Below are 11,742 nucleotides of genomic sequence, written 5' to 3'. Positions count from 1 at the left end.
ATGCCACTATGATACAACATCTGTATTATAATCCTTGAACAAAGTAAGAGTGAAACTCATGTGAATAATCACTGAATGGAGAACTGGGTGTGTCATTGCCTGAAATAAATAAATTAAAAAAACCAAAAAAACAACAAAACGATGGTGTAAAAAAAATACATTCACACACACACCTTCCTATGAATACGCATATCATATGCTGTGAAGTGATTTGTGAAATCCAACCATCCAGTTGTGTCCCTGAACGCCTCACAGGTTTGTACAGAAAAGCAGGTGCAAGAATTTTTTTTTCTCCCAGTAACTTTTAATATGTGTTTAAAAATGATACTTATACTTTCACACTATTAAAGCAAACAGAAGATTATTTTGTTATTTTGACAAACAATTGTCTCCACCTGCATTCTTTTTTGACACTACACTTGCACACAAAACATTAATTGTGTGTGTATTATTGTTAAGTTGTTTTGAACATCTTGATGTTAAAATCATAGAAAAACAAGTATAAAATAATTTTAGGAGAATAAAGTGTCACGTGTGTCTAATCACACCAACGTAGCGAGACGGAGAAAGCTAGATTTGTTCTCGTCTGGTAAACAAGATTATCTTCTGAGCCTCTTAAGCACCACACTGGGTTTCATGGCGGACCTGACTGGACAGGAAGAAGCTGAAGTTCTTGGACCACTTTAATCACCTTTCTTGGTAAAGATCCGTGCGTTGCACCTGGTTTTCCTGTTTGGTGCGACTCAGGTAAACACTATTTTCTTGTGAGCGTGAAAAAGTCAAAGTGTCAATGCTTTTCTAGTGAGAGTGAACCTCCAGCTTGGTGTTGTAATCCTTGACCCAAAAGCTTCTAGCAGTAGTTTGACTAAGTCACCTATCAGACTGGTCAAAAGCACACGTTTAATTAAGTCACCTGTTAGACTGGTTAAAAGCAGTGGTTTGACTAGGTCACCTGTTAGACTGTGTATTGAGTAAAAGCAATAGTTTGATTAAGTCTCCTGTTAGACTGGTTCAAAGTAGTACCAAGAGCCCCTTATTAGACTGGTTAACAGTAATGTTTTGACTAAGTCACCTGTTAGATTGGTTAACAGTGGTACTAAGTCACTTGTTAGACTAGTTGAAAGTAGTATTTTGACTAAGTCACTGGTCAAAAGTAGTATTAAGTCACCTGTTAGACAAGTTAAAAGCAATAGTTTGACTAAGTCAATTGTTAGACTAGTTAAAAATAAAGACACCATTTAGACTGGTTATAATTAGTTTAAGTAACCTATTAGCCCAGTTAAAAGCACACATTTATTTAAGTCACCTGTCAGACTGGTCAAAAGTAGTGATTTGACTACGTCACTGGTTAGACTGGGTATTGAGTAAAAGCAATAATTTGATTAAGTCACCTGTTACACTGGTTCAAAGTAGTACTAAACCCCTTATTGGACTGGTTAACAGTAACAGTTTGACTAAGTCACCTGTTAGACTGGTTAACAGTAGTATTAAGTCACTTGTTTGACTGGTTAACAGTAGTACTAAGTCACTTGTTAGACTGGTTGAAAGTAGTAGTTTGACTAAGTCACCAGTTATACTGGTCAAAAGTAGTATTTAGTCACCGGTTAGAGAAGTTAAAAGCAATAGTTTGACTAAGTCAATTGTTAGACTAATTAAAAATAAAGACACCATTTAGACTGGTTAGAATTAGTTTAAATCACCTATTAGACCGGTTAAAAGCACACATTTATTTAAGTCACCTGTTAGACTGGTCAAAAGTAGTGGTTTGACTAGGTCACCGGTTAAACTGGGTATTGAGTAAAAGCAATAATTTGATTAAGTCACCTGTTAGACTGGTTCAAAGTAGTACTAAGCCCCTTATTGGACTGGTTAACAGTAATAGTTTGACTAAGTCACCTGTTGGACTGGTCAAAAGTAGCATTTAGTCACCGGTTAGAGAAGTTAAAAGCAATAGTTTGATGAAGTCAATTGTTAGACTGGTTAAAAATAATACTTTGAGTAAGACACCATTTAAACTGGTTAGAATTAGTTTAAATCACCTATTAGACCGGTTAAAAGCACACATTTATTTAAGTCTCCTGTTAGACTGGTCAAAAGTAGTGGTTTGACTAGGTCACCGGTTAAACTGGGTATTGAGTAAAAGCAATAATTTGATTAAGTCACCTGTTAGACTGGTTCAAAGTAGTACTAAGCCCCTTATTGGACTGGTTAACAGTAATAGTTTGACTAAGTCACCTGTTAGACTGGTTAACAGTAGTACTAAGTCACTTGTTAGACTGGTTAACAGTAGTACTAAGTCACTTGTTAAGACTGGTTGAATGTAGTAGTTTGACAATATTACCTGTTCGACCGGTTAAAAGTAGAATTAAGCCCCTTGTTAGACTGGTTAACAGTAGTACTAAGTCACCTGTTAGACTGGTTGAAAGTAGTAGTTTGACAATGTTACCGGTTCGACTGGTTAAAAGTAGTAGTTTGACTAAGTCACCAGTTATACTGGTCAAAAGTAGTATTTAGTCACATGTTAGACACGTTAAAAGCAATAGATTGACATAGTCAATTGTTAGACTGGTTAAAAATAATACTTTGAGAAAACACCAGTTAGATTGGTTGAAAGTAGTACTATGTAACGAGTTGGATTAGTTAAAAGTAATAATCACTTGTTTGACTGGTCAAAAGTGGTAGAATGACTAAGTCACCTGTTAGAGAAGTTAAAAGCAACAGTTTGACTAAGTCAATTGTTAACAACAGTTTGACTAAGTCAATTGTTAACAACAGTTTGACTAACTCAATTGTTAGACTGGTTAAAAGTAATAATTTGAGTAAAACACAAGTTACACTGGTTGAAATTAGTCTTAATCAACTGATAGACTGGTCAAAAGTAGTAAAAAATCACTTGTTGGAGTGGTTAAAAATAGTGGTATGTAACCTGTCAGACTAGGTAAAAGCAATATTTTGACTTAGTCACTTGTTAGACTGGTTAACAGTAATTGTCAGTCCCTTGTTGGACTGGTTGAAAATAGTACTATGTAACGAGTTAGATTAGTTAAAACTAATAATCACTTGATCGACTGGTTAAAAGTAGTAGTATGACTAAGTCACCTGTTAGACTGGTTAAAGGTAGTATTAAGTCACCTGTTAGAGAAGTTAAAAGCAAGAGTTTGACTAAGTCAATTGTTACACTGGTTAAAAGTAATAATTTGAGTAAGACACAAGTTACACTGGTTAAAATTAGTCTTAATCAACTGATAGACTGGTCAAAAGTAGTAAAAAAATCACGTGTTAGTAGTATGACTGCGTCACTTGTTAGACTGGTTAAAGGTAGCAATTTGACCGAGTTAGCTGTTAGTCTAACTACTACGTTTAACCAGTCACATGTCAGGAAAAGTTACTTACAAAATAAAAATCGCTTCACACTTATTAAGATTAAGAATATTTTACATGCTCTCGGTCAAACATGCAAAAGTCGTCGGATTACCATAACTTTTACTTTTAGATAAGTACTGTTAATAATTCATATACAGTGGTATGTCAACTTAGGATCACGTTGCGTTCCACAACCAAGCTCGTAATACTCATATCTTAAAGTAGCTCCGAAAGAAAAACAAACTTTTAGATGAGAAATATTATTTGAAACACAATACAATAGCAATACAAACTATTACAGTAGTAGTCCTTTTATGACTGTAACAGGGTTGGTAGGTAATGGAGAATTCCCACGGCCAGTACTCCCATGAACACATCACCTGTAGTTTGTAATAGAGTAATATTTATGTAACGCGTTTACCTTTTCAGGTAGTTTGGCGTCTGCCCGTCTCATTAGAGCAAACATGTACAACAAGTCAAGGTACCGAAAAGGGAAGGCTGATGTTAGAGAGTAATGGGGTAAAAAATATATATATATATTCCGAGCTACAGTATCTGCCGCAATCAGTGTTGTGATAGAGAAGAGTGACGCTTTTCAGGCGATGTGTTGGACAGAGTTACTACGACATATTCGATGCTGGCGGCGCGGCAGAGAGCGACATAGACCCCCGGACACCCGCAGCAGCTCCAGGCTGGCACGTTAAGGCAAGGCGTGAGTAAAGGATCCATTTTCAGCAGCAGGTGGAAGTCGGCGGAAAGGCTGTGGAAGCTAGAGTGCTGCTAAAAGTTTGGTTTTCAGGGGTCGGAAATCAAAGTTATTTTGATCTTTAGCTTTGGGCTAATGCCAGTGAAGTAAATTATATAACTCATAATATTTTCTACATATGGTGAAGGTTTTTATTCAACTTGGAGAAAGTGAACCACCAGGTTTAAGTAAATAATGGTTGAGCCCATAATAAATGAAAGAGCCTTAGTTGGACATTCGCATGTGGACTGGGTCAACTCTCTCACGAGACGAGGCAATACATTCAGACTTCGGAATGCATAAGTGATAGCTCTATCCTGGAGGAGAGACTCCTTGTCTATATTCACGTCAACTTTTAAGTTACAACATATAGAGGTTGTTTTCCGGTCACCTACACGCAAACATCTCCTTTTTTGGCCAGGATGTGCTCGCCTGACTTAGCGCACACACACACACACACACACACACACACACACACACACACACACACACACACACACACACACACACACACACACACACACACACACACACACACACACACACACACACACACACACACACACACACACACACACACAGAGAGAGAGAGAGAGACAAAAAGGAGGATTATAAAACTGATGGTTTGGCTTCTCCAAGTTATGAGTCCTTCATTTTTGACCTGAGCTCCTCCAGGAAATGCAGTCCTGTACAATGACGCTCGCTTGCAATAAAGCAACTTTTGGTTCAGTAAAGCGTCTCCCACGTTTCTTTGGATCCGGCCGCACTGCCGTGTCACCCTTCTGCCCGGCAAGACCAGAAATACACATCACTAGCAAGTTAGACCGGATGTTTCGGGAAAGATCTTACAGCATTCACGGTGTCATTAGCTACGCCACCTAGCGGCTCAGGATAACTTAAACATCGCTCGCGGTTTAAAGCATAACAAAAAGCCGAGACACACCTCCAATCTCCAGTTACTCGTAAGTTGAGGTACCACTGTATCAATTGATCATTTATTTACAACACTAAAGAACAAATGCACAAATCATCAAAATAAGTAGGGATGTCCGATAATGGCTTTTTGCAGATATCCGATATTCTGATATTGTCCAACTCTTTAAATACTGATACCGATATCAACCGATATACAGGTAAAAGCCAGTAAATTAGAATATTTTGAAAAACTTGATTTATTTCAGTAATTGCATTCAAAAGGTGTAACTTGTACATTATATTTATTCATTGCACACAGACTGATGCATTCAAATGTTTATTTCATTTAATTTTGATGATTTGAAGTGGCAACAAATGAAAATCCAAAATTCCGTGTGTCACAAAATTAGAATATTACTTAAGGCTAATACAAAAAAGGGATTTTTAGAAATGTTGGCCAACTGAAAAGTATGAAAATGAAAAATATGAGCATGTACAATACTCAATACTTGGTTGGAGCTCCGTTTGCCTCAATTACTGTGTTAATGCGGCGTGGCATGGAGTCGATGAGTTTCTGGCACTGCTCAGGTGTTATGAGAGCCCAGGTTGCTCTGATAGTGGCCTTCAACTCTTCTGCGTTTTTGGGTCTGGCATTCTGCATCTTCCTTTTCACAATACCCCACAGATTTTCTATGGGGCTAAGGTCAGGGGAGTTGGCGGGCCAATTTAGAACAGAAATACCATGGTCCGTAAACCAGGCACGGGTAGATTTTGCGCTGTGTGCAGGCGCCAAGTCCTGTTGGAACTTGAAATCTCCATCTCCATAGAGCAGGTCAGCAGCAGGAAGCATGAAGTGCTCTAAAACTTGCTGGTAGACGGCTGCGTTGACCCTGGATCTCAGGAAACAGAGTGGACCGACACCAGCAGATGACATGGCACCCCAAACCATCACCCAACCATGCAAATTTTGCATTTCCTTTGGAAATCGAGGTCCCAGAGTCTGGAGGAAGACAGGAGAGGCACAGGATCCACGTTGCCTGAAATCTAGTGTAAAGTTTCCACCATCAGTGATGGTTTGGGGTGCCATGTCATCTGCTGGTGTCGGTCCACTCTGTTTCCTGAGATCCAGGGTCAAGGCAGCCGTCTACCAGCAAGTTTTAGAGCACTTCATGCTTCCTGCTGCTGACCTGCTCTATGGAGATGGAGATTTCAAGTTCCAACAGGACTTGGCGCCTGCACACAGCGCAAAATCTACCCGTGCCTGGTTTACGGACCATGGTATTTCTGTTCTAAATTGGCCCGCCAACTCCCCTGACCTTAGCCCCATAGAAAATCTGTGGGGTATTGTGAAAAGGAAGATGCAGAATGCCAGACCCAAAAACGCAGAAGAGTTGAAGGCCACTATCAGAGCAACCTGGGCTCTCATAACACCTGAGCAGTGCCAGAAACTCATCGACTCCATGCCACGCCACATTAACGCAGTAATTGAGGCAAAAGGAGCTCCAACCAAGTATTGAGTATTGTACATGCTCATATTTTTCATTTTCATACTTTTCAGTTGGCCAACATTTCTAAAAATCCCTTTTTTGTATTAGCCTTAAGTAATATTCTAATTTTGTGACACACGGAATTTTGGATTTTCATTTGTTGCCACTTCAAATCATCAAAATTAAATGAAATAAACATTTGAATGCATCAGTCTGTGTGCAATGAATAAAAATAATGTACAAGTTACACCTTTTGAATGCAATTACTGAAATAAATCAAGTTTTTCAAAATATTCTAATTTACTGGCTTTTACCTGTATACAGTCGTGGAATTAACACATTATTATGCCTAATTTGGACAACCGGGTATGATGAAGATAAGGTACTTTTTTTTTTTAATTAATAAAATAAAATAAGACAAATAAATTTAAAACATTTTCTTGAATAAAAAAGAAAGTAAAACAATATAAAAACAGTTACATAGAAACTAGTAATTAATGAAAATGAGTCAAATTAACTGTTAAAGGTTAGTACTATTAGTGGACCAATCATGTGTGCTTACGGACTGTATCCCTTGCAGACTGTATTGATATATATTGATATATAATGTAGGAACCAAAATATTAATAACAGAAAGAAACAACCCTTTTGTGTGAATGAGTGTAAATGGGGGCGGGAGGTTTTTTGGGTTGGTGCACTAATTCTTGTGTTTTTTATTTTGATTTAATAAAAATAATTTTAAAAAACACAAAAAAAAAACAATACCGATAACAAAAAAAACCATACCGATAATTTCTGATATTATATTTTAACGCATTTATCGGCCGATAATATCAGCAGGCCGATATTATCGGACATCTCTAAAAATAAGCAAATACAAATTTGAGTTGCCTTTGACTTTAGAGCAGATTCATTCTACTGAATAATCAGTGTACTGTAAAAATGTCCCCTTATAAGCTTTTCGGTATTTTATGATCCATCCCTGGTGGAGGTCCTAATACCCCATATTAAGTGACTTCAACTCCTTATTTGTGTGTAAACGTCTTTATGTTGCAATACAGAAGCGCAAAGGTGTGTTGTGTACCTGACAAGTGGGCACCATGAACTACGTGGGCCAGCTGGCAGGCCAAGTTCTGGTGACGGTGAAGGAGCTCTACAAGGGGATCAACCAGGCCACGCTGTCAGGTTGCATTGACGTCATCGTGGTCCGACAGCCCGACGGAACATTCCAGTGCTCCCCTTTCCATGTCCGCTTTGGCAAACTGGGAGTCCTTCGCTCCAGGGAGAAAGCGGTCAGTGACGGTCCAGTTACAGCATTGGCGGTACCTCGGTTTTCGTGCATCTGTTTTGGCAAAATTGGAATCGTACAAAAACAGAAGTCATTTTCCCGATAAAAAATATGTAAATCCAATGAATGTGTTCCAGATAAAAAAAAGAATAGGAACACAAACACAATTTTTCGAGAATAATTAGTTTTAAATGCAGAAAACAATGGGAAATACGTATTGTTTTACAGTGGTAAAATAAAAAACACCAACCTGTGAGATTCTTTGTTTGGGCATTCGAATCCAATGAATGATACGCTCAAAGATAACCAAGTGAGTATATGAAAACTGGGGCAAACTTTTGGCAATCACCAGATCTAAATGAGGTACAGCATTTCCTCGATTATCGTGCGGGGTTACATTGCAGACCCCCATGCTAAGTGAATTTCAATGTACCGTATTTTTCGGACTATAAGTGGCAGTTTTTTCCATAGCTTGGCCGGGGGTGCGACTTATACTCAGGAGCGACTTTTGTGTGAAATTATTAACACATTACCGTAAAATATCAAATAATATTATTTATCTCATTCATGTAAGACACTAGACGTATAAGATTTCAGAGTGACAGATTGTTTGGTAAACGTATAGCATGTTCTATATGTTATAGTTATTTGAATGACTCTTACCATAATATGTTACGTTAACATACCAGGCACGTTCTCAGTTGGTTATTTATGCCTCAGATAACGTACACTTATTCAGCCTGTTGTTCACTATTCTTTATTTATTTTAAATTGCCTTTCAAATGTCTATTCTTGGTGTTGGGTTTTATCAAATAAATTTCCCCAAAAAATGTGACCTATACTCCAGTGCGACTTATATGTTTTTTTCCTTCTTTATTATGCATTTTCGGCCGGTGCGACTTATACTCCAGAGCGACTTATACTCTGAAAAATACGGTAGTTGGTTGAAGGTTATTTCAAACAGTTTCAACGTGATACGTCACATGTTTTCTATTTTTAAAGGAGTAGGAAGAAGCAAAGCTTATTTACTTCGACCCACTTTCCATTTCATAGCAATTATTTACACGTATGTTCACTTCCTGTTGTCAATTTGTAGCAAAATTACATCAATGATTTCTAAATACAACTGTTCTCTTCATAAATAGTTAGGTCGGTTATGATTCACTTAATTTTCAATAAGTATCATTATTCCTCTTCCTTATGCTTTGTAAACACTTTGAGTTTGAACAACCGACTAAATTGGATGAAGTTGGTACATTTTTTAATTAATTTGCTAAATCCATTCCATAATTTACTTCCACATACTGATATACTAAAGGTCTTAAGTGTTGTACGTGCATACACATGTTTTAAGTTACATTTTCCTCAAAAGGTTATATTTCTCCTCTTTTGTTGAGAAGATTTTTTGTACATTCTTGGGTAGCAGGTTGTAGTTTGCTTTGTGCATCATTTTAGCTGTTTGCAAATGCATCAAATCGTTGAATTTATATTTTGCATTTCATCAATCAATCAATCAATGTTTATTTATATAGCCCTAAATCACAAGTGTCTCAAAGGTCTGCACATGCCACAACGACATCCTCAGTACAGAGCCCACATAAGGGCAAGGAAAAACTCACCCCAGTGGGACGTCGATGTGAATGACTATGAGAAACCTTGGAGAGGACCGCATATGTGGGTAACCCCCCGCACCCCTAAGGGAGACCGAATGCAATGGATGTCGAGTGGGTCTGACATAATATTGTGAGAGTACATAGTCCATAGCATTTCATAAATAAAGGGTTTTTATGTTCTCTTTATCCAACATTATGTATTATTCTAACTGATCTTTTTTGTAACATGGTCAGTGATGAAGTGTGCTTTTGTAGTTGCTTCCCCATATGTCTGCACAATAACTCAGATATGGTAACACTAGCGAGCACTAGAGAATGTGAAATGATTTTTGATCCAGAACATATTTGGCTTTATTCAGTATAGATGTATTTGTTGCCACCTTATGTTGTATAATTTTTATGTGAGATTTCCAGTTCAGTTCATCATCTATTATTATATGCAAAATCTAATCTCTTTTACTCTTCCAATATCTACTCCGTCTATTTGTATTTGTGTTTGACTTTCTCTTCTACTGTTACCGAATAGCATTATTTTTTTGTTTTACTGAGATTCAAAGATAGTCTGTTATTGTCAAACCATCTCTTTAATTTGTTAATTTCTTCGGTTATTTGTATTAGCTTTTGTGTGTTCTCTCCTGAACAAAACGCAGTTGTATCGTTTGCAAATAATACTAACTTTAAGTCCTTGTATTTTCTCAAATGTCGTTTGTATAAAGATTGAACAATTTGGTCCCACTATTGATCTCTGGGGTATGCTGCAAGATATCTCTCGCGCTGTTGACATACTTTCACTTTTTTTTTTTCCCATCAATTTTTCCTTGCAATTGATTCAAATGGGTGTAATTTTGAAAATTATTTATGGTGATTGGCTGCGTTTTATAGTATACACAAAGTTCAGTGAGCAAGTTGTGTTATGTGTAGGGATGATGTTTGATAAGAAATTATCGAGTTCGAGCCCATTATCGAATCCTCTTATCGAACCGATTCCTTATCAATTCTCTTATCGAATCCAGATAGGTTGTTGTATATGGAAAAAAAAACACAATATTTGGTTTAACAAAAGCTCACTTTTATTTTATAAGAAAAAAATAAAATAAAATAAATATTGACTGTTACCCCCCTAAAAAAATAAAATAAATAAATATTGACTGTTGTTACCCAAAGTTTATTAAGTGGGATTTTTCAGAAAAACAAATATATACAGTAACACAAAAACAACCTGTCTCTGTGATCACTATAGGTGTATAAATAATAATATAGTGTTAAATAAAATCAGTCCCTTGGGCACAAAACTGAAAATAATACAGCTCTCAAAAAAGTGCACTTCTGCTGCTATTGGAACATACTAACTACACACACAGGCAGACAGCTAACAAACAATCCAAGACGTCTAATAAAGTTCCAAAGCAGATTAATCCATTCAGGCTCTTTATTGTTGTTGATCTTGCTTTGTATTTTCCTATCTTTACTTTTGTTTTGCACTGGACTGTTATTTATTATTTTTTAAACTGAAATACACACAATGACAAATGTATAAGCTATGTGATTCAATTAACATACTGAAATGTAATACACAATATGTAAGTATTAGCTTCACACAAATATACAGTACTATCATCAAACAAATACTTCTGAGTGTTGAAACTATTTCGATGGTGGAAATACACGACTGGCAGCCATTTTAAGTCCTCAAAACATCCATTGAAACAGTGCACAAAAATCGTTTTCAATAAACATTTTACCATCAAATTTAACCACTTTCCACCTTAATATTGAGTTACATAAACAAGTTAAACAGTTTACTTACAGACTTATCTTTTCCAAGGCTTGTAAGAGCTAACACAACATGTCTACTTCTCAATTGTCTCATGAACTGGACTAACATCGTCAACCCGGAAGTGCCCAAAATATTGACGCGTAGTATTTTCATATCGCCACAAGGTGTCAGTAAGAGTCTACAATCAAATGGGCATAACATTGCCCATTTGGGATCCGTTCCCAGGGATTCGAATAAAGAACCAACTCTTTTTCTTTACTATAGTGGCCTCGATAACGGGAACCGGTTCTCAAAAAGGAATTTGAGTCCATGGAATCGGTTCTTTTCTTATCGAACAACCGGGAGAATCGGTTTCGAACATCATCCCTAGTTATGTGTGACATGTTTGTTGACATTTTGTGCTGGTTGAGGGTTTTTTTTTTGTGCCATGATTAGGGAAGGTTCTTTAGATTGGGTCAAAAAAGTAAATGCTGTGCACATAGTCACTAGAGAAAGCAATCCATGATCACTGGCCTGTGTCACTCACACTGTCCACAAGAGGGAGACAAATAAGC

General features: G+C 37.0%; 1 protein-coding gene across 4 annotated transcripts in view; it reads left to right on the top strand.

Moving 5' to 3' along the window:
• The first annotated feature begins 607 nt into the window (after positions 1 to 607).
• The window catches only part of LOC133609800 (phosphatidate phosphatase LPIN2-like), a 43,421-nt gene continuing 32,286 nt past the window's right edge, over positions 608 to 11,742 (top strand). For 3 of the 4 annotated variants that reach the window (XM_061965758.2, XM_061965757.2, XM_061965756.2), the window contains exons 1-2: positions 608 to 747; positions 7,572 to 7,802. In XM_061965758.2, the coding sequence (XP_061821742.1) occupies positions 7,611 to 7,802 (192 nt within the window). In that variant the 5' untranslated portion in view covers positions 608 to 747; positions 7,572 to 7,610. Of the gene's footprint in view, positions 748 to 7,571; positions 7,803 to 11,742 lie in introns of those variants that run through there. The other variant, XM_072913466.1, reaches the window with a different exon arrangement.

Source organism: Nerophis lumbriciformis, linkage group LG07 (genome assembly GCF_033978685.3).
Source record: "Nerophis lumbriciformis linkage group LG07, RoL_Nlum_v2.1, whole genome shotgun sequence".
Classification (NCBI taxonomy): domain Eukaryota; kingdom Metazoa; phylum Chordata; class Actinopteri; order Syngnathiformes; family Syngnathidae; genus Nerophis; species Nerophis lumbriciformis.
Note: the sequence above shows the minus strand (reverse complement) of the source record. Positions and strands in the feature narration are given on the sequence as shown.